Consider the following 24,571-nt stretch of genomic DNA (forward strand, 5'->3'; position numbering starts at 1 on the left):
TCTTAGGTACACTGAATTAGTAAAGGACCTTGGTATCTTTTTTGATGAACAATTGAATTTTAATACCCATGTGAATACTATTATAACCAAAGCATCTAAAGTCCTTGATTTTGTCCTGCGCAATTGTAAGAACCTGTCAGTTAATACTTGCAAAAGGTTGTACATATCACTTGTTGTCTCTTTGTTGGAGTATGGATTAATAATTTGGTCTCCTCTTTACATGAATAATTGTATGGCACTGGCGGGAGTTCAAAATAAATTTCTATGATTCTGCCTTTATAACTTTCACATTCCAGTTCCTAATGACCATTGTTATGATGAAGCAGTGAACTTGCTGAATATGCAAAGTTTACTTAAGAGACGCACTGATAATGATTTAATGTTTATTTATAAACTTTTTATGGCCTTGTGATTTGTCCCGAACTACTTAATAAAATTTCATTTAATATTCCACACCGTAGTCTTAGGGTAAATCAATTGTTTTCTTTGCCTCATCATCGTAACAACTATGCTATGCACTCGCCTGTCAAAAGAACCTTGAGGCTAGTAAACTTTACTGGAATTGAAGTTTTGGGAACTTCCCTATTGCATTTTAGGAGTCTTATTAAGGGTTTGTACGATTTTATTTTTTTTTATATAAATTTGTTTTATGATTATTAATTTGAAGTACATTTGATTATTGCCATTAATAATAATATATTTTATTTTTTCTTAGCTAATTTTGCATTGTTAAATGTTCAGATTTTGAGAGGTTATTATTACTACTTGTAAAACAGTTTAATTAAGGTGGTATTAATATTAAGTCTGATAATTATTGTTAATTAGTAATTAGTGGTTAGGTAGTTTACCTTTTATTTCTTTTTCAGAAATATATATATTTTTTTGTAATGAGGTTGATCCCATGTATTGATTAAATAACTAAAAAATAAATAAATAAAAAAATTCTTTCCTTGGCTCTACCTATCAATGCATATGGCACGCATGAATATTTTGGCACAAAAGGAATAAATTATTAAATTATTGTACTTTGCCAATTTATAAAAATGTTCTTGTATTTTTAACTGTACCTGCTAGAACTTTGATTTGGAAATCTGGCTTTTTCTCCCTGTTTTCTACTTAGATTTTTGCATAATAAAGCAATTTTATTTAATTAATATATTTAGGTGCAAAAAAATCCTTATAATTTATTATTAACAATTTAGATAATCATTTTATAAGAAAACAATATCTTATATTGATAAGCGAAATATATGTTATTCCAACTCAGAAAAAAAAGATAATTAAGCTGTCACATATATACTTCGCAGGTCGTTTCAAAAATCCACGACATATGTAATATGGAACGCACAATAATAAATAACATCGAGACGACAGAAGAAGCAGCAGCAGGAACAGTTCCATCGTCTCGCATCATAATCTCGTCTTGTCTGGATGGCGGCTCCTTATTTGCAGCCACTCCGACTCTTAAAAGGAAAACCCCGGGAAATGTCAACGTAATTCGCTTCTTTACTCTTTTTCCTGTTCCTCCTGTCCCCCTTCTCACATTTCGCTCTTTGCACTCAAAAGACGTCTCGAAATCGAAACCCGGCTTGGCGATGTAGAAAAAACAAAACGAATTCGGAGGCGTGTTATCTTCAAAACTTAAGGCAATTAGAAAGTTCTCGCACGTTCTTTATACATATTAAATTTTCGTGAATTTCAATATAACTTTTGTTAAAAGTTTTCCTGATGGAGCGGATACCGAGGGTCACCAGAGACAAAATAGCTTTAGAGAAACCAACGAGTCGGTCTGATCTGAAGAATTTAATATCGCTGCACAAAGTGTCAGTTTTTTTCAGATATTTAAACCTAGCACGTGTAAGTGCTGGACACTCTTTGGTCTGCAGTTTTTTTCTTGGCCTAATACCAGAGGCATTCCGGATGATCTACTATACTTAGAGTATAAAGATTTTGATTTGGATAAAAATGTAAATTGTTTAAGTAATATTATTAACTCATTATGTGATAGGGATGCTTTACTTAAAAAATTAAAATCTTATAAAAATATAATCCATAATGAACTGAGAATGTTTTATATTTAATGGCATTGAGAAATAAAGCCAAAGCTAAATGGAAGTGCAGTTAAACAGAATGCGACTATAGCTACTTTAAAGTTATAAGAAATTATACCACATTTGCCTGTAAAACTAAAGAAATTTTTTTTTAACAACAAGTCTGAATGAGTTACTTATTTTATTGAGTATTACGTCACTTGTAGCAAAATACAATTTAGAAATTACTATCTCACACACTCAAAAAATTGAAAAGAAGAAAAAATAGACTTATTCACATATTTAAAAGAAATATGAACTCAAATCTGTAATGATACCTTTCGATATACTTAATTTAATTTAAATTCAATAAGTTTTAAATACAATAATTTACTTGAGATTTAATAGATTTTTTTATATAAATAGGAGCTAGTTATATCTACTACCGTTATCAAGGTAATTAAAGTAAAATTTAATTAAATTAAAAATATAATAAAAATATACTTATCTTTATCTATGTAATATCATCAAAACTTCTTCCTAATTCAAAAATACTTAAAATACTTTTTTTATATAATTTGACGGTTTATTAATAGTTTGACATACTATTTTAAAAGATTAGTATATATAAATTATTCTAATGATTAATCGCGTCCTATAGTGAGTGATTTAGTACGTAATAACACCCTCTTAGTAATAAAATTTGGCTTTCCGCCACTCTTAGTGAAAAATATATATCGAAATCTACCTACTTTACAAAAAACCCGACCATTTTTCATTAGTTTTGACAAAAGCCGCTAAACTGCAGAATTACCCTTTTCTTTAGTTTACGTAATTTTGAAATTGGTTCCTTTGCTAAAATTGAGGAAGCATTCCATGTTTATTCTATGGTTATTGTCGAATGCACGTTGTATAATTTTGGATTTTTGAAAATCATTGTTTTTTATGTAACATGTTCATTAATTCTTTTTGGTAATGGTCTACAGGTTTCACCTACGTAAAATTTACCACAAGTACAAGGAATTTTATAGATTTTTATTAAATTCATTTTCATTGAAAGGTTTAGTTTTTGTTAATAAGTATGAAGTTGGTATACAGAAGTTGTTTAAATGTTTTACCTATAACGTTGATTAAGCTTATTGGTCGGTAGTATTTAAATTTGCTTGTGGTACCACTCTTTTAGCGAGGTGTAATCAAAGCTCTTTTAAAGCTTAAGGAAATTACATTTTAGTAATTGATATATATGTCTAGAAGGTTTTAAATTACAATTGTATCACCGCTGGTGTCTGTCGACTTTTTGGCGTTAAGTTCTTTATGTTTCAAAGAATAATACATTTTTATACTCCGGAATTTTAATTTGTGAAGAAAATAGTTCCTTTTAAGAAATTATCTTCCTTATTATTTTAAATTAAAAAAGGCTGGCGAAGCTATTTGCAATATCGCTATGAGTGTTTTAGGTACACCCATTTAGTTGCATTTCTCTAGGTATTTTACCTCTTCTTGACTAAAAGGCACAGAAGAATTTAAATCTATATTTATATTTACTTATGTGACATTTTCATTCAGTTACTTGTTGGTTCAAACTTTTTCTCAAAAAATTGTACATATTGTTTTCTACAGATTTGACATTATTCCTTTGTATTAATTTGTGAAGCTGAATTTTTGTTTCATATTTTTTATGAAACCTTCGTACCAGAACGAATACCTTAGTTTACTAAAATTTTTTTACCTGGTCTCGGAGAATATATAACACTAGATAAACAAGAGTCATCCACATCCTCAGATTAACAAATCTATGACACCAATTAAAATTCTCAGCCAATTTATATAGTGCTTTCATTTCAAGGCACACCAACCTGAATAAATTCTTTAAAAAAAAACACGTTAATTTTATATTTCTGTTCAATTACTTTCTCTCCTCCAGCTAACCTCACTTTTATATGTCAAATAGGAAGATAGGAACCCCTATCGTCTGACACATCATTGTAAGCAGCATTAAAATGTTATTAAATGTTACTGTATATTAGGTCAAAATAACGCTTGTGATACTTGTCTGAAAAATACTTCTTTTCATTTAAACCATATTACCGATTCCGGTCCTTCACTTTTACATAATTTCACTAAGTACATATATTTTCGTAATACATTTTCACTATTTTTATAATTTATACAAAAAACGTTATTGTTATTTCTGTAATATAAATAAGGTATTTATATTAAAACGTATACATTTTTCTCCGTTTTTTTGACAAGTCCGTTGGTGCTTATTAAAATGAGAGTGACATTTGCCCTATATACATAAAATTTAAATTACAATTTATAATTTTATTCGGAGATTTGAATATTAATGCTTTAGAAGAAACACCACCTAAGAAAATGTTATTTAATCTCTTTTCTTCAATAAATTTAAATTCTTTATTAAATCAGCCAACTCGTGAATGTATGATTAATAACAAATCTAATTCATCAATAATGGATTATGTTGTCACCAATAATGAATTTGTTAGTTCTATTCATTTTGAACCAGGATTTTCAGATAACTATAATAAGTTTTAATATAGAATCCTTTAGTTCAGAGTCTACTACTCTCTTTTCATTTTGGAATTTTAGCAGGAGAACTATAGAAGATTTTAAGCTAAACTTTAGTTCTTTTGCAATTAAACCTCTTTTATCCCTTCTAAAGGGTTAAATTTCCAAGAACACTAAAGCCACATGAGGTTACATTGATGACCTTTAACGAACTAAAAACGTTCTAGAATATTTTTGATCGCCAATACCCTACATGAAATGTTTAAGTAAATAAAAGGCAACTGGCAGAACAAGCATCAAATGGGCTGAACTCAAGACAGAAAAATGACAAACGGGGTAACAGCGTTGTCCAAAACTGGCTTTAGATTACGACCTATAAGTCAACTGTTACTTTGACCGTTTGTTCTTTTGTGGGAAATCACGGTTTTTGTGCGGAAAATAAAAAGGAATTTGCTATTCTTCGATAGAAGCAAAAAAGCATAGTCCAAATGATGATAATTTCGTTCCATGGTAATTCTCCCTACTCTAAAATTCTACTATATCTTTAGCTAGTTTTTAAGGATTCGAGAGATTAAAAAATGGGTATCCACACTGTTAAAGATGATCTTATAATTGATCTCTCAGACAAGAAATGTTCAAAGAGCAAGCTGAGAAAATCAAGAACAATAATCAGACTTAAGGAAGTAAAGAAAACGAAGGACAAGCCACAAAAATATATGCAAGAGAAATCACCGGAGCATGTAGCATTTTTGGTCTATATCTGATTACTAATAAATAACTACCAATGAAAACAATTATAATATTACCAAGAGTTTAATGAATATATTATATTGCAATAAATTACTTTACATGTCTACCCTAATTTAGTTAAATTATGATGAATTTTAAATATAATATTCTATGTAAACCAGACCATAACAACTGTTATATAAACTTAATAGATTAAACTTTATTATAATGTAAATTATACTTTGACACATGTTGATGTTTTTGCGGCAATTCTTTCTTCTCAAATGATGACAAAAACCAATATTGTCTGTATTAACTCTTAATAAAAAAACGTTGGACCCGATATTTTGTATCTTTTGTCAACCTCATGTACGTGTATTTTCCTATTGTTAGCTGACATCTTGGTCTTGAAAATTTCGATTTTAATTAATTCGCTTTCTCGTTTTATGAATCTCAACGCTTCTATGAAAAGATGAATTCTTCAATTTTTTTTGAATATGCAAAATCGGCCTTTCCAATTGGATCATTCTCCTACCTTGGTTGTTAGATAACTTTACTTACTTGAATCTTACTCTAACCTTAACTTTCCTGAAGGCTTCGGGTTTTTGAAAACACAATATTGCTAATTAATAACCTGTAAAAATAACTTTTTCTCGAAAACTGTTTAATTTATCCATATTGACTAAGTTTATTCCCGATTCAAACGGGGCTAGTAATTTATTAGGGTAAAGTAATTTAGTCGAGTGACTCTACTATTCACATAAGTCGAGTTAGTTAGTATACTTGGCTTTATCCTGGCGAGTTAAGACAACCGTTTACACGTGGTTGGTATTTTAGTTGTATTTGTAGATTATGACAAAATTAACAGTCCTATCTTCTAACCACCTTGCCATTATTAAAATTAGAATATGTATTATTATTTTAGTAATATTATATTACTATGCTAGAAAACTAGAATATTCGGTAGCTATGTTTGTTTTGGCTTTTTACTAAACTAGCATTTGCCTATCTAGACTTGTTTAGTTGACGCGTAAGCCAGTTATCCTTAAAGGTGATGTTTACTCGACTAGAATAATAATAGAATAGGCTTCTATTTAATAAACTCGACTGCTGATTCAACTAGGATAGTACTAAATTACTCGACTTAAAGCATTAAAGTACCTGAGTACGATTCTTACTATCTACAGTCAGAGATAGCCTATTTCTGATATGTCTCTAATAGGTTCATTTTAGGAAAGTTTTTTATTGATCATCATAGTTTTTTTTTCTAATTTAAGTTGTCATTAGTTAAAATATGCTTAAGAAATGTTCTAAGGTAAAGGTATAATTTAATGTTTTTATTATCTAAAGAATGCGTCTCACTTAAGAATACCTCTTGCAGAGATATTTTTTAGAAGCGGTTTTTATAAGTGAGGTGCATTCCTATATGCGAATTTTACGAACATATTTAATTTATAATTTTTTTATTGGAAAATAAAGCTTTTGTATTTCAAATCAAATCAAATCAAAAATGGTTTATTTGTCAAAATGTACAGTTTTATAGGTCAATAAAAATTACAAAGAAAAAAAAATTACATTGACAAATAGGACAATTCTCTCGATTATAAAACCGTTTTCCCTAGTTAGCACAAGCAAAAAAGGGATGAAAAAGCCCTTTACAATTTACAGAAACGATTTTACAAAAATAAAAATAACGTTTTTATATAGGAATGCAAAGTAAGATATAGAATTAATTAACCTAAGATTTTAAGACAGGCAGCGGCAGTGCGACAACGGACGAGCGCAAGGAGAGAGGACAGACGAGGCGAAAAAAGACCCCAAAAAATAACCCCAAGATGCGTGCATCGGCCTAGGCTATTAAAAAATATACGTATGTATGTTACGGAAAAAGAAAAAATAAAACTAAAAGCGGGATTTTAAAATATAATCTCCGAACATTCCACTGAAAATTAGTATATTATATACACATGTATATCTTCTGTTACATGTTACTATTTCTTGTATTATGTTATTATACGCATTATCACATTTTATATATCACCCTACTTGAATTAATTGCCAATTATTTGTTCCATAAGTAGTTTAGATTTTATTTGACCAGAGAAAGCTCCCAAGGGCATTTGCTTTATGTCATTGTTTAAGCCATTCCACATTTGAACAGCTACATACTTAAAAGAACGTTGAAATGCTGCGCTTCTATGCAATAGTACGATAAAAACGTTATTTCGTGTGGCATGCGCATGTTCGAATTTTTGAAACTGACTTCTTAAATTAAATGGTTGATTATTATTTACTATGCGATATACAAAATTATACATATGTAGCTTTCTTCTATTGTTCATATTTAATATTTTATTATTATTGAGATAAGGCGATATATGGTTTCTGTAGGGGATACTATAAGAGAATCTCATACAGGAATTTTGGACTTTTTGTATAATTTTTTTATTTTGTGAAGATAAAGAATTTCCATAGACTACGTCACCATAATCAAACAATGACAAAATAAGACTATCGCACAATAAGTACTTTTGTTTTGCCGATAAATTTCGCTTGAACTTAAAAAGTTTTTTTAAACGTAAATAAGCAGTTTTCGTTTTATTTTTTATGTGTAATTCAAAAGAGAGAGAGCTGTCAAATATAACGCCTAAATTTTTTGCCTCGGAAACAACAGGAATTGAAGTATTATCAACAGATATAGGATTTAAGGATAAGTTGTGTTCGAGCCTTTGCCTTATATTAAAGTTGGAGCACATAATAAGAATTTTAGATTTTGTGGCATTAAGCTTAAGGTTATGATTTTCTGCGTATTTATGTAGACTAATTAAATCACGATTAAAATTTTGCAAAGTGGCGTGTTTTATTACTTTGTACATATCAGCCACGTAAATAGAGAAAAGTAACGGCGATACTATAGAGCCTTGAGGTACTCCCTGGTTAAAAGGTGTAAATTCTGAGTAATGCTTTTCAGACTGCCGAACCACCATAACACAACTGTCTCTATTACGCAAATAATCCTTGAAAAAATTTACACCGCTCTCTGAAATACCAATATATTTTAATTTTGCCAATAACATATCATGGTTAATCGTGTCAAAAGCCCTACTAAAGTCCAATAAGGCCATACATGTTGGCTGACCATTCTCCTCATCTACCCTAATATCATTTAAAATACCCACCAAACTTGTAGACGTGCTAAAGTTTTTTCTGAAACCGGATTGACAATCGGGGATAATTTTATGTTTATCAACAAAATTTGAAATTTGATTAAAAATATGTTTTTCCAGAATTTTAGATGATGCTGGTAGAATACTAATTGATCTGAGATCTTTATGCTCTTTTGGATTTGAATTTTTTAGAATGGGTTTAATAATTGCCCTTTTCCACACATTTGGAGACTTTTGTTGAAGAATACATTCGTTAATAATATGCAATAAAGGACTTAAGCAAAAAGGCAAACACAATTTTATATCTTTTATAGAAATACCATCGATTCCCATTGCATTTGATTTAATAGTCGATATTATTTTAATCATATTGTCTTGGTCCAAAAGCTGGAAATTAAGTTTTATATTATTTATGGTATAATTTTGATAAAATTCAATACATTCTTTACTTGCAGTATCAGGTAGGGTGGAAACAGTATTAAAAAAATTGCCAATATCTGTTGGATTTGATATGTTAGGAGGTAGCTCGTTTTGATATCTTTTTCCTTTGGTTAAGAATAGTTTATCTGCTATTCTCCAAAATTTTTGTTCTTTTTTGTTTGATAATTGATTAAAAAATGTTATTTTTTCTCGTATTATAGCATGTTTTGTGTAGTTTCTTAGCTGTTTATAATATTCAAAATGAGGCTGAGATTTACTTTTCAGATATTTTTTATGAGCACGATCACGTAATTTGATAAGAGTTTTTATATTTTCGGTTATCCATGAACTGTATATTTTCTCTTTAATAATTTTATTTTTAGTCGGAGCATGTGTATTTAAAAGCTGTAAAATATGTTCATTAAAAAACTTCACTTTGTCATTAATATCTATAAGGCGGTACATCTGATCCCAATTTATAAGCAAACCATCGTTTATAAAATTTTCCATATTTATGTTGTTATAAACTCTGAAAGTCATGGATTTTTTTTTAACCTTTATGTTATCATATTGAAATATTGAATAAATCAGATTATGATCCGTGATTGTTTCTGCTATGACAAGCGACTCTGAGTTTAATGACACCAAATCATTACTGCAAATTATATAATCAATAAGGGTACCATCACCAGTGTTCATGTTAATTCTTGTTGGTTCTGTAATACGCTGTGAAACATTGAAATATTCTAAAATAAATTTAAATCTATTTGAATATGTATTTTGTTTTAAAAAATCAATATTGAAGTCGCCTGTTATAATTACTATATGAATAAGTTATTGAGAGTCAAATTACAAATTATTTTAAACTTTGCGTCTCTTTGATTGGTCAATTTTTCACTGTTCAAGAAAATCAATTATTCATATATACATTATATACTTATGGCTATGTACCATATAAGTACTGTACAGGAAAAAGTTTCATAAAAAAATTTAACTTTGTAATAGTTTGCATAAGTATAATAATAAAAATTCTTAAAATATCAGAGTGTGTGGATTATAATGTTTCGTAGATCAAATTGTATTTACCACTAATACACTTTTCGATTTTAGAGGAATTATTTTAATATACAACTTATTTAATATACATGAGTGTTAAACGTATCGAAAAATATGGTAGAGAGCACAACTAAGTTTCTAACCCCAAAAAATAATGAGAGAAGATTAAAGATACGTTTACATATTGCTAACTACAGAACTATGACAGAACTAAGAAATATATACATCAACATGGATAAATAAATAGGTCACTAATAATCGATGTCTGCTGCATCCTCGATGTTGATTGTCACATTTTTGATAAAGATTTTACAATGAGCAAGGTTTACATTTATAATAGATAAGTTGCAGCAAATTATATGTCAAAGATAGCCTTGACTATACAACTGACTCAAGATGTTATAGATTGTTTAGACCGTTGCAAAATCAAGATCCTCTATTAGTGTATAAGACCACAGTATAATATAACAACGTTTAACAAAAGTTGTTATAGTATACTGTGATAAGACGTTGTACATAAAATGTTAATAAATTTTTATGTAGAAATGTGGAAATAAATTCCCTTAAATGTCGTGCCACCAAACTTTCAATATTTTCCATTTTTGTGATTTCCTATAAACCATCAACGCAGTTTCTATAGAATCACCCTGTATATCAAATATCTTGTTGATTCTCTAATTAATGTTAAGTAACCATGGATATTTTTTTTCTTTTTACTGTATATTAGATTCCCTATAATGTTCTGTTTGCGGATCTGAAAAGCACTTTGTTATGCGATTTCAGTTATGAGTTTTGTTAGGTGTTTATTTAATTTTTATTTAATTTCTTATAAGCCAGGGATTAAGATATGTACTACTAAAAAATATTTAGCAATAAACAACTATTTATTTGAATAATAAAATATTAAATTTAATTTAAATGTCTAACAGTAAATGCACATCCAATTTACATAGCAAACAACCAAAACCAAAATAACAGTTTTAATATAATTATATATAGAATTATCTTATTATGTAATATTAAATTTGCATTAAATTAAGCAACAAAACTATTTAGCATTACTGTCAGTTACAAAACATGTAACCACTACGACTGACGCTAACTTTTCGTAAGTTTGTGCTAGTATAGCATACAAGCTTTAACATGTAATTTAGGCTAAAATTTGGATAGAAGGTTTGGCAGAAAGAATATCTCAACTATACTGGGTAATTATGAAAGCTGACACCAAAATAAAGCGTTTGAATTTAATATGGTTTCGTGATTTTATTGTTTTTTTTTCGGCATTTTCGTAGTATATTTTCAATTTTTGAATGAATTTAAATATTGAATGTAAGCATTGCTCAGACAACGATTGAAGTACTTTACTAATACTGATAACCATAGAGTGCGATACTTGCAAGGATAAACAGAAATATGTTTAAGTGCGATGGATGCCAAATGGGATTCTGTATTACTGAAGTATCTACATCTTCTGAAGTTATAATGTGCAGCTGTGTTTTAGAATTATGATATTTCATTGCAAAAAATGTATATCTTTTGACACTTGTATCCTACGGAAAAAAATAGTTAACGACAAAACAAGGATTATTAAAAGAAGGAATGAAATTTTTGAGTTATTGAGGAAGAAAAATTGATTATTTGGAAAACAGGCAAAAAACTTCAATCGAAACACGGATGTCTTACAGCCATATTTTAACCAGTTCAGCAAAACATATTTAAAGCAAATTGGTACAATTGCCGGCCCAGCTGAATAATAAAGCCAAAACAAAATTAGGACAGGGAATAGATCAAATTGGACTTGATTAAATATTAAGCCATCAGGATTAAAAAGTTCTTAGGAGTACTCACAATACTACAAATAGAAATTTAATAATTAAAGGCCCAAGCAGATGACAAAAGGAGGCATTAAAAAAGCATAAAAAGGCATTAAAAAAAGAGGCAGCTAAAAATTATAAAAATAAAACAATTAAGGAAAACATGATCGAAAGTTAAATAAGGAAGAATTAGAAAACTGTATTACAACACAAAATTATTTTATTACACCCAAGGATAAACTAAAATTTACGTGAAAAATTTATATGAAGAATCGGTATTTATGCATAATATATAATAAATAATTTATTTATTTATCTAGACCACCGAATTACTAACGTTAGGGACGAGTTTATTTTAAAGAGTGATATGTTAACTAATAAAATAAGTTTAAATAATAAATTACCAACTACATTGCATCTTAATATTCGCAGCGTTAAAACAAATTTTAATTAAATAATTTATTTTCTTGAAGGGATTAATCTTGAATATCGACAAATTACGGATGGTGATAGTTTTGGTATTGATAAGTACACTATGTATTATAATGAGGCAAAATTAAATAAAAATTATGCAACACTGGTGATACATAAGATCCTTTCTCCATCATGCAGTGACCCACATTAAACTTGATTTAATTGAAAATGAGTGGCATTACTGTTAGACCATGTGGCATTTACATGCCACCTTCAACAAGTACAACCGATTTTCTTCTAGACTTGAAAAATTATGATGAAGTATTAAAAGTCAAATTGGTGTTAGGAGACATAAACATAATTTTGCTTGATAAGTGAAATCAATAGGTATATCTGCTAAATTCTATATTAAATCACTATGAATTTGTGTCACTTTGGATCATATCTTTCTTAAAAGTCATGGGAGATCTAATTTAAATTATTTATCTTCTGTCATTCATTTTTAAATTAATAATCGTTATCCACCTTAACAAATAACAATAAAGTCAGTTCTTACACTGTCACTAAAATCTAATATGTTTTATTAAATAACCTCCTGAATAATCAAAACTTGAATCGTGTACTTAATCGTCAGGATCTTGAGTCTGCACTTAATTTGTTTAATAACATAATCACTAATATTCTATTTAGTCAAGTTAAGTTAAAAGTCGTCAAGTTAAAAAATATATGTAGATAAATAATATAAAAAATTAAAATCCTGGATAATAAACGGAATAATATCTAGCATAAGGAAAGGGAACAAAATGAAAAAACAACTCTTAGAGCATAATACACAAGGGAATAAAATAGCTTACGCGATATATCATAATGTTTTACATAATATATTACACCCTAATCAAAAAATGTAAACACGACTTTTATAAAACCCAAATTTTGAATATTGGCAGTGACCTTTAAAAATTATTCAAAGTTATAAATGAGGCATCAGATGTATATCATGATGATAACCTTGACATTCACCATTATAATAAAAACAAATTTAATAATAGAACGGAAATGGCTAATTTTTGTAATGATTTTTTCTTAAATATTAGATATACCACGTTTAAAAAAATTAAATCTCCTCTACATTCCATAAAAATCACATTTTATGTTTATTAGACCAACAAATATAAATGACATATTATTATTTTGCTTATCCCCTTTATTTATATAATTAATTTAATTTAATTTAATTTTTATTTTTTATTTTTTAATTTAATTAATAATTAGAACAGCTAAGGTACCCAACTCTTTTAAAGTTGATATTGTTAAGCCGATTTACAAGTCTAGGGAAAAGACCAATACAAGTAGTTACCGTCCAATTAGAATTTTCAATACATTTTCCAAAATGTTTGAAAAATATTTAAAAGACTTTAAACTGATTTTGGGTTTTTTTTGCTCAAAATAATATTTTGTCTAAAAGGCGATTTCATTTTATTGTGTTTTAGTGGTCTTAGCACAACGTATGCTATTTGTGAACTGTGTATTTAGGTTATAGATAGTCTGATTAATGATAAAAATTTTCTCGCTGTATTTTTGGATCTAGTCAAGGCATTTGACACAGCTTACACGACCTACTTCTTCAGCTGCTGGAGGCACCAGAAGACCTGTACTACATCGCCTTTTCTAAATGTGACAAATGCATTTTGCAGCTTAACTGTAGCTTAAAACTATATACTAAAAGTTATTTATGGACAAATAATTGCGATTCTACCAATTTACTGTAGACATGTATTTGATATATGGTCACCGTATTGTCTGCCTATTGGTTGCACCTACGGCTTTAACTACAAAAAAAAACTGACAATGCTTTGATTATACAAATTGGGTTTTTTAATAAATAAATAAGTTTTTTATTATTTTTAATTTTAGTATTCAAAATAAAATTAGGTAAGATATAGAAAAGAAAAAACGAGCTCAGAGATCGATAGATAAAACCTCAGCTTCTGTGTATATAAAAAATCTATTATACTTCAAGTAAACTATTGTCTATAAGATTTATTGAACTTAGATTATAATAAATATAATGAAAGGTATCATTAAAGATATCGAATAAATACGTGAATAGCTCTATTGTCTTCTTCTTTTCAATATTTGAGCGTGTGAGTTAGTATTTTCTAAATTGATTTATGAATATGTAGCATATTTGTTAAATAAAGAGACATTATTTTAATATAAAAGTGATGAACTACCCAACAAAATTAGTAAATCATTATGTTCAGTTTTCTTAAATTTTACAACAGTTTGAATCAAGCAGTTCATTCTTCATTCTATTTCAAATTTTCATCAAACTTTAAACTTTAACTCAATTTCGCTTGGCTCACTGTGTAGAAACAGTTAGTTAAAGTATTTCTATTCAAATGCATCCAAAAGAATGTTTTGAGGCCTTATAAAGAGGTACGCGTCCAACATACTGAACCAGTTCGTTGAAACCCATTATTAGAAGAAGTAAATTCGCTAAACCGCATCGCTCACGCATCTTGTACCACCCGATACAATCCCGTGTTTATGGGATAAACCGCATTTCGTACTGAGAAAAAGCTGGCCAGCTAACGCGAGTGAAAAACTGTAATCAAGAGAAACCAGGTAAGGTCTCACAACCATTAATTGTCAAAAAACAATAAATACAGTCCACTTTTCTCAACAGTGAGCTTTCGATACAGTACTTTCTTAACAAAAATAAAAATCAAATAGACACATTATGAATGTAGTAACTTATTATATTGCCTTAACTTTTACTTATTGGATCCAATATAAAGTCTTCAATTTTCTTTTTAGAATTAAAGAGATTTTTAATGAGTAGCATATTTATTTTAAATTTTATATAATCTTCTTATTTTTATATAATCTAAGAGCCTTTTAGTTAACTTTATATCATCCGATACGCTCATTTATTTTAAAGTTTAAAACCTGTTTCAGAAAGATTAGATTGAAATCTTTTTAATGAGGTAAAGTCACGTTTCGCAAAATGGGAAATTTGTTTTTGTAATTCAATCCTAATAAGGTGGATCGGATTTCAGTAGCTAACATAAAATTGAGGTAAAATATTCTGTAAAATCTCTGATGACTTTACAACACGGATTTATAATTAGGCAGACTTACATACTAAGATAAATTTAGTTTATAAATATAAAATTACAAATACTTAATTTTTTTATATTGACGTTATATTCGTCATATTGTCAATGTCTAACATTAAAATTTCTAGCTGGTATTAATTTTGTTATAGAGGATAAAAGTACTTGCTCCACTGATTCCAAGAAGTTGCTAAAGGGAACCGACAGTAACCTGTAAATGCATAAAATATAACTATTTAAATGCTAACAAAGTACACAATAACTCAATACATTTCTAAGGGTGAAAAACGTTAAGTAATGGAATTATATTTCTTAGTTTTATAGGAGCAAATGTCACTTTTTAACCCCACTGCTTATTAAATATGCTGGATGGAACAAATACCAACACTTTTTTGACTTTGACTTAGTTTTAATATCTTTATTACAGTAAAAACCTGTTTTTTTCACTTTTTTAAGAGCAGCGTCGCAATTAACTTGTCATCTGACGCCATTTTTATATAACTCAATGCCTAAGCACTAAAAATAGATTTTGTGGATGAACTAGAGCTTTTTAAACTCTGTTGAATCTTCCGCCTTTGAAGTCCAAATGCCAGCAGAGCCTACTTGCTAGACAGGCACTCTAAGCTGAATTTTTTATGTCGAAAATAGAATGGAAAATCCAAACATCGAAATACAGTCATCATAATCTAGGAACAGGAGAGTAATTAAAGTTCGAGTTAATACTAGCGTATTAAAAAGTCTAAAGGAAGTTGCAAAGAAAAACTATATAGCTTGGCTGGGTATCTAACTCCTCAGATAATGCTGGTAATGGCCAATATGCCGCGAATAAATAATCGGAATTGCCAAATTTGCAGGTGTTATCACTAAAGAATATAGTCAGCAAGATACTTAAAACATAGAGATGGAATTATGACTTCGCATAAGACAGTTAGAGAAGCGAAATTTGGCCGAAGACGTACCTTGACTTGATATTGACATTCTGGATGTTATAGATAGGTAGATAGATAGGTCTTTATATTTCAGCAAAAGTCCAAAGAAAAAAAATATATGATTAATATTTAACAAAGAGAAGCTAAAAAAAAGATCAGGTGTCTACTACACACTATCATAGCATGTAGCAAACTATGTTTTTCATCTCAAGCAAAATAATAAATATACCTAATATTAAATTATATTTTAAGGTGATTATTTCCCATTCAATTATATAAAAAAAGAAAAACTTAATAAACAGCCAAGTCATATCATCAAAAAGTATTTAAAGTATTTTCGAATTAGGAAGAAATTTTGATGGTATTACATTGCTGAAGATTTACAAGATAAGTATATTTTATTTTTAATTTAATTTAATTTTACTTATTACTAATATAATTATCTTGATAACGGTAGTAGATGTAGCTACCGAAACATTGGTTCAAATTAGGTATTTTTAAAAAAGTAGGTCTTCTTGTTGTTTTTATCGTTTTTTAATTTTAATATTCCCAACAAAGTTAGGTAGGATATTGAAAAGAAGAAACGAGTTCAGAAATTAATAGATTAAACCGTATTATTACAGATTTGAGTTCATATTTCTTTTAAATACGTCAATAAGTCTATTTTCTTCTCGTTTTCAACTTTTTGAGCGTGTGAGATAAAAATTTATAAATTGATTTTTGCTATAAGTGACGTAATACTCAATAAAATAAGTAACTCATTATGAATTCGTCACAATAATACAGATTCTACTTACATGAATATTGCTGCACGAATATTGCACCAACGTTGCTGCTGTTTTAATGTAATTTAGCATAAATAAATTAACAAAAAATTTTTTTTTTATGTTTAATATGCTTTATTTTGTAATAAAGAGTAATAACTCCCCCTTCTTACTGCTCTAATAATTACACCTTCTACAACTACTAACTAAAAATTCATTTCCTCTCATTTACATAAAACGTCTCGTACCCTTTTAATTCAAAGAAAAAACGAATAGGCACTTCGAAAAGGGTTTGTGACGTGCCCCAAAGGGGATGATGACGAAAATTACATAAAGAACGTTAAGGCAACCCACCCTCCAAATACTTAACACACTTTCCTCATATACGTGTGAGACTGACTTTTAATGGGCTCAGAAGGGGTGGAAAACTTCTGCCTGCATTCGTCTCCTCGTCATGGCGGTTCTCTTTTGGCATATTCTCAAGGAGATAAACTTTGGTTGCTCGAAGAGTAATTTTCCTCCAGACAATTTAGTTACAATGTTATTTGTATTTGTTTCCTGCTGGGTTTCACTAATAGCTCAGTTACAAAGGGGAGATGTATACATAATTGTTGCGCTGACGGGTGGGTTGATGTTTATAGTTCTGGCGCCGTTGGAATATTTTCTTTTAGACAGTTGCTTCTGTTATTTTCTTGGGAATATAAGGACATTTAATGTGTATAAGTTAAATTTTAAAGATTAACTGTTTAACCAAACACTTTAAATTATATTTTAATTTTACTTTCTCTGAATTAATTTTCTGGTGAGTAACACAAAATAAAAATTAACATTATTTATTAATCACGTAGGGGAGAGTTCCTAGGGACAGTTGTACCTGGGGACAAATCATTTTACAAAAAAAATAAAGATGTTAATATACAGGGTATAATATACAAGTTAAGGTTAAAGAAAGAGTCAAATGAGACTTCTATTTTGGAACAAAACATAGGATAAATATAGGGTAATCCTGTGTAATAGTTTAACAGGAGATAATAATCCAATTTCAGTTACTTACAGTGGTATTAGGAATAACTAAAAAAACTTAATTCAAAATAATCAGCCATTATTCTCAAAGAGACTTAGATATATGACCAAAGGAAAAGAAAGTACTACATCATTGCTCCGCTTGGCGACAAGGTCTATACTTCGGACTTCAGATCCATGGTCTCTGGTTCGATCCCTATTTAATTTTTTTTTTAACTTTTTAATTTTTGTTCTTTCATGGTTGTATTTGTTTTGGTTCTTTTTAAAATAATTAATATAAAATGTACTGGATTTCGGTGATATTTTGACGTTTTAAAGTTCATATTTTAGTCAATAAAAAAACTTATATTTTAATAATTTTATAACTGCTGAATTTGTTGAAAAGCCTTGAAGGTGAGTGCAAAATAGTTTTTCATATATTTGGCTAAACCAGGTACAAGATCAAGAAAAATGAGCATTTTTACAGTTTTATGCTTCATTTTTATAGTTTTATGCTTTAAGATAAATTTAATAGTATCGAAGTGTTAATATACGGATCATAGAACATAATAGTTGGACTGAAAAACTCTGCAAAGCCTTGGTTAGTTGCTAGTTTATGTAGAAATATCTGACTAGCCTGGACAGTACACTTCACCTTACTATAAACCTACTATAGTAGAGCTGATATACAAAATGGTAGGAAAAGCAGGAATTCGTGTCGGTAGGTACCTACCACTTTTGTCTTTTTTGTTTAGCATTTAGGTTATTATCATTATTTTGCTGATGTCTTTTAAAATAAGATCAGAAAAAAGTCGTATTGTCAAATTTGTCTCTCTCCAGAATAATTAAGCAAAGCATTATTTTTATTGTCCTAGATATTTACGGCTATTTGTATGAGGGACAAAGTTAAAAAAAGTTAAACTTTAAAAATCTTGGTAAAATTTTCAAGAATGACTAGAGATTTGAAATACAACTTTCTAGCATATTATCTATAAAATTACTATGTATTAAAGCTCCAAAATCAGTTGAGATTGCAAATATATCAAAGTCTCATAAAAAAAAATATGGAAAGGAAATACTCGTCGATAGATGCATGCAAAGAATGTATTTTGTAAGTAGCTGGTTGTGTTCATATTTCATATCTTCTCTTTAATTATTAATTTACTATTTTTACTTCAATTATTAATTTATTTTTAGATAAATAAACGCAGTTATTCAAGTAATTTCGAAAATTTTCAAGTAGTAAATAAAACTGCTTAAAAAATTTAAAATTAATTAAATTGTATAGAAAAAAATTCTAAATTATCTCAAGTAAATTAAAAATATATGAAAAGTGGCTATGTAAAACCATATTAACAAAATCTGAAAAAAAAAAAATTTTAGTAAAAGTGTAATTTTTTATAAATTAAAATAAAACTATAAATTTGCTTCCATTAATAAATTATTCTGTCATACTTACCAATAGTAGTAATGAGAGTCAAAGAGTACAAAAAACTGGAACTAAAACTCCACTTGTGCGAATTGTTTTGCTGATAAGCTGACACTTGCGCACTATAACTGTGTTCACTACTTTTCAGGGCTTTAAATAAGGCATCCTGAAATACCAGCACCTCCTCCGCGGCTAGCTTTGTCCAGTTTTCTTTATACAGAATGTTCAAGTCTTCGGTGATGCTCCATAGTCGACTCACAGTCTCTTCGCGTAATGTTCCTATTATATTAGTGTCGCTTTTTGGGTTAGTTTTTGAGGCGGCTACGGCTGTGTCTTGGTACAGATCTCCTGAAAATTAAGTATTTATTATAGTATAAAATAATATTATATACTAATTAGTATATTGTACATTTTGTATAAGCGAAACTCTGCTAGAGGTTGCTGTTTAGGAATAAGACAAATTTATATTTTTATACCTAACAGAAATGGATTTATTATTATTGGTCTTTTTCCTTTTAAATGGCTTTCGAATATCAAATAGTCAGCATCAATCTTTTTGGGTCAAAAGGTAATTTTTTTGGGTCAAAAAATAAACAGTCCTCATATGAGGACGCTGGGTTTATATAATATATGTAACCCCATATTGAAATATAAAAAAAAAACAAAAAAGTAAATACAAAAACTTCATATATTACAAGATAAAACTAATGTACTGATAAAAAAATCAGAGGTGTTTATAAAACGTGAATTAAAAAACTAATTTTTTTTATGAAAATTGTTAAAACAATAAGGTACACAAAAAGTGACATTATATTTTGAACAAAATGTGCGGGGTTTACTTTGGCAGTTAAACTGACATCTCCTTTGCTTTTCTCTCTTGGCTACCAAGTGATTCTTACCATCATATTTTACGTTTTCTGTAACATTACTCCGAGACGTATTTGACACACTCAAGGGACGACCAAAGGCTACTCTTCTTCCATGACCAATCTTTAGGTATGAATAAGCCACATCCATCCTGAAGTCTTTTATGGATTTTTTTTTCCGGTATGGATCATGTTATAGAGAATTGAGCTATTTAAGATCGACATGTCTATCACTCGAGTAAAAAGGCACCAATGCCATTTTTTGCCTAGTACTGATATGTGATGTTTTTCAAGCAACCAATCATGGTGGTCCACCCCTCCCATATGCTTATTATAGTTGGCAATCAAAAGAGGTTGTGCAACTGGAACACGACCACCTTCTTTTTTGTTCCACCTTTGTACAATAGTGGTTGGTAAAAGTGTATCAAAGTTGGTTGCCACCGAAACGCACCTGCTATCATTCTATTTGACTACAAGAATTTTTTAACTACCGTCAAAGTGCCAGTCATAGGCTCTCCCGGTTGCTTCTCGAGTTCTTTGGATGACTTGGTGGGACACTTAGATGATCGATTTTCCCTTATGGTTCCTGTGGCTCGGAAGCTTTTTTTTTTTAGACTACACAAGAGGTCGTAACTCGTAAAAAATTTGTCAAAGAAAATAATGTGCCTTTAGGATTTTTTACAGTTTCCAGCATACTTGTTACGACTCTTGTCCCTAGAGGAATCTTGGGCTCTGCTGTTGATTTATTGTCCTTGACACAGTACAAAGCAAAGTTGTAGCAATACCCATTATCACTACAAAGCGCCCATAATTTGTATCCAAACCGTATAGGCTTTTCTTTGATAAATTGCTTTAGGCCATGGTGTCCAAAATATTTTACAATCATCTCATCAATCGATAGAAATGTATGGAAAACTCCCCATTTAAAATTTAGTATTTATTGCCCCAAATAATGGCCCTATTTTGAATGACTTATCGTCTTTGTTATCATGTACGAGGGAATTGTTAGCAAAGTGAAGACAAGATTTTATTTCTTTGTAGGCATTTCTGGAAAACGCATTTTTCATTAGAGGAACACCCAAATCATCTCTTTCAGACCAATAGTCTCTTTCACTTGGTAAGGCATGATAGCCAGAAAAAATCAAAAACCCGATACAAATTTTGAGGTCCTCCGAAGTTACAAAAAAATCATGTTTATTTTTCTGTTGGGCGTATGTCATGGTCTATGTTTGAAGAAGATTATAAAGATCGTCATCAAAAAACTTCTCAAATATTTGTAGTGGTGTTAATTCCTGTAATTTTTCTTTTATTTTGTGGAAAGCTTCTGCACAACCTTCTTCTTCAATATTTTCATACATGGGTTCTTCCTTAGTCCATTTTGGTGTCCAGGATTTAGTGCTGTATCTTCCGATTCCCAATCATTTTGTTCTTCTACCTGTATCTCCACAACCCCTGGGACGTCCTGGACATCAAGCGCCCCTAAGTCACCATCGTCGATATCTTCTACGTCCGTCAATTCATCCACCTCGGGAGGTAATAGCGCAATATCAGCATCTTTTTGGTTAGAATAGAGATATTTCACCGTATCATCTAAGTTCTTAAAACTATGTCTATTAATTTTTTGCCAGTCTAAAAATTATTAAAAAAAATGTAATAACCCAGTGTCCTCATTTGAGGACACAGAGATTTAGGTTAGGTTTTCGGCTAAAAAAATTCAACTAGAAATATCATTATATTTAACAATATTTCTACATCTCTTTGGTTGGAAAACACACTAAAGAAAGTATCTTATCCCTGCTACTAAAGGAAATATGACCTATAGGCCTATAGCAGGTCTTTCTAGTCAAAATCTTTAAGAAACAACGTGATTTTTGCCGGACAAGTAAGCACAAACACTAGTAAATACCACCTGTAGAATATTGCGTAGACAGGCATTGCTCTAATGCGTTAGACAGCCGTTGGCAATCGCCAACCTACTCGGGCGCTCTCATCCCCATCAATTTCTGGCCTAATCAAATGATGACGCTGGGCGCTAATGGGTTAATATCACAATATAGATCATAATATTATATAGTTAATTCTTAATTTAACTTTTAATTGTTAAGGTATTTTTTAATTTTTAGTTTTTTTTTAAGTTTTTTTTCTTTACTATACATCTATGTTAGCAAATATATATATATACGTTTAGTTTCCCTTTTATAAGCATAGATTTTAGATTAAATAATAGAGCAATTAAATTTTTAATATTATCAAAGAGCATAGGCAGACTATTTATAAATTTTGTACAATTTCTACAATACAATATTCTAGGTCGCCACTTTCTCCGCAGATACAATTTTCTGTTAAGGAAAGGCCTTTTCTATATTTGTGTATGAGATATTATGTGTGAGAAGTTCTTAAACGCGAAATTACTCTTATTAGAGTAGTTGACAAACCAGCTAGATGTTCTTATTGAAAGGTAAAGAAATTGACAAACAAACGCTTTAAAGCTTTCTCAAAAAAGTAATCGCCACTCTTTCATTAAATAATTTTTTGCTATTGCTTGAATATCAGAGAAAGGAATTTTATGGTTACTAATATTAACCAAATTAGTCGCACCTTTAGCTAGTTTGTCAACCATTTCATTACCTTTTACTCCAAAATGAGCTTTCACCCACACTAAAGACACAGAAATATTTTTGAAAGGAAGTCTGTGATACATTTTAACAATTTTTTTAATAGCATAATTCAATGCTAAAATTTTTGTTGAATTGAGCTCAAAGCACTCTTACTGTCTAAAAAAATTACGAATTTTTTTCTTTTCAGTAAATCATTTGTTAGTAATAGTATTAGTAGTATTTTCTTCTAAGCAGAATTAAAATTCCTCCTAAATGCTAATAAATCAGTTTAGGAGTATAAACTGAGGCTTTATCCGGTAATCTAATTTGTTTATGGAAGTTATTTCTTACGTTATAAAAGGTGCAACCTGTCCTTTTTATGTATTCGTCATTTTTCCAGTTCTTGTCAATGTTTTCAAGGAATTGATTTCGCAATGAATTTAAATTGATGTTACCTTCATTACCTTCTATTACTGTTTTTCAGGTTTTATAGGATGAATTGAATTGAATTGTCGAAACAGTGATCTGCCAAGGCAGTTGTGCATTAGAGAAACCCATAAGGCTCTCTGGTCTGAAGGACTTAAAGTCACTCAGTACACTGAAAGTGTTATCCAAGTATTTGAACCTGGCGCGCGTGAGTGCTGGGCACTCCCCGACTACATGGTCAATGGTTTCATCCTCCTCACAGCATCATCGGCATTCCGGGTTGTCCGCAATACCGATAGTATGAAGATGGCTTCTTAAGTACCAGTGACCGATTAAAAGACCTGTCACTAGCCGAATTTCGCGTCTTTTTAGGCGTAGTAGATTTTTGGTAAAACAGGCAGAGGGCCCACCTATGTGTGCTTTGGCCTGTCTCATACCAAGGGACTCAGTCCATCTTCGATGGGTCCACTTGTCCAGCAGACCCTACATGGGCGCGATCGCAACGCATTTGGCGATACCAACTATGGGTTCCGGCCCCATCGGCACATTCGCGGATCCCAGTCTGGCAAGAGAGTCCGCTTCCTCATTACCTGCATGACCTGCGTGGCCAGGTATCCAGACGATCTGGACCCTGCCAACCTGCACCAGTTTTTTCAGGACTTTTATGCACTCTAGTACAAGCTTGGAGCTTACGTTTGCGGCCGTGATAGCCCTAATACAGCCAATACTTCGGCCTGGAAGACAGTGGCGTGCCCCCCCAGAGAGTATGCCCTACTAGTATGTGGGATCCCACCACAAAGCCCTGATCCAGCTCTGTTATTCATTCTGGAGCCATCTGTGTACCAGATGGTCCAACTATTTAGCAATGCAGGTCTGTTGTAATGCTGCCACTCCTCTCTGCCTGCAATGTGCGTCACGAATCCCTCGCAGTCCACAGTCACTGGAGCCATGCAGTCACTGCCCATCAGAAGGAGACATTCCTGTATGGCCCGTGACCAAATTTTTGCGTGACCGGTCTCGCCAGCACGTAGTTCGCCGAGGACGTATAGCCTGTACGAAGTCCTCATTGCCTCGAATTGCACAACGAGTTCCAGAGGCGGAAGGCTCAGCAGAGTCTCAAGCGCTCTAGTTGGCGCCGTCCGCATGGAACCCGTTATGCTGAGGCATGCAAGACGTTGGACTTTGTCCAGTTGAGCACGGATTTTCGCTTTCTCCGTACATAGCCACCAAACGATAGCCCCGTATGTAAGAAGAGGTCTCACAATGCGCCAGTAGATCCA

General features: G+C 30.6%; 1 protein-coding gene across 1 annotated transcript in view; it reads right to left on the reverse strand.

The window, feature by feature from the left end:
- Positions 1 to 24,571, reverse strand: part of LOC126738515 (potassium channel subfamily K member 18-like) — a 227,429-nt gene that overhangs the window by 85,116 nt on the left and 117,742 nt on the right. The window contains exon 4 of the mRNA XM_050443884.1: positions 19,433 to 19,750. Within this exon, the coding sequence (XP_050299841.1) occupies positions 19,433 to 19,750 (318 nt within the window). The remainder of the gene's footprint in view (positions 1 to 19,432; positions 19,751 to 24,571) is intronic.

Source organism: Anthonomus grandis, chromosome 7, assembly GCF_022605725.1.
Source record: "Anthonomus grandis grandis chromosome 7, icAntGran1.3, whole genome shotgun sequence".
In the NCBI taxonomy this organism is placed as follows: Eukaryota; Metazoa; Arthropoda; class Insecta; order Coleoptera; family Curculionidae; genus Anthonomus; species Anthonomus grandis.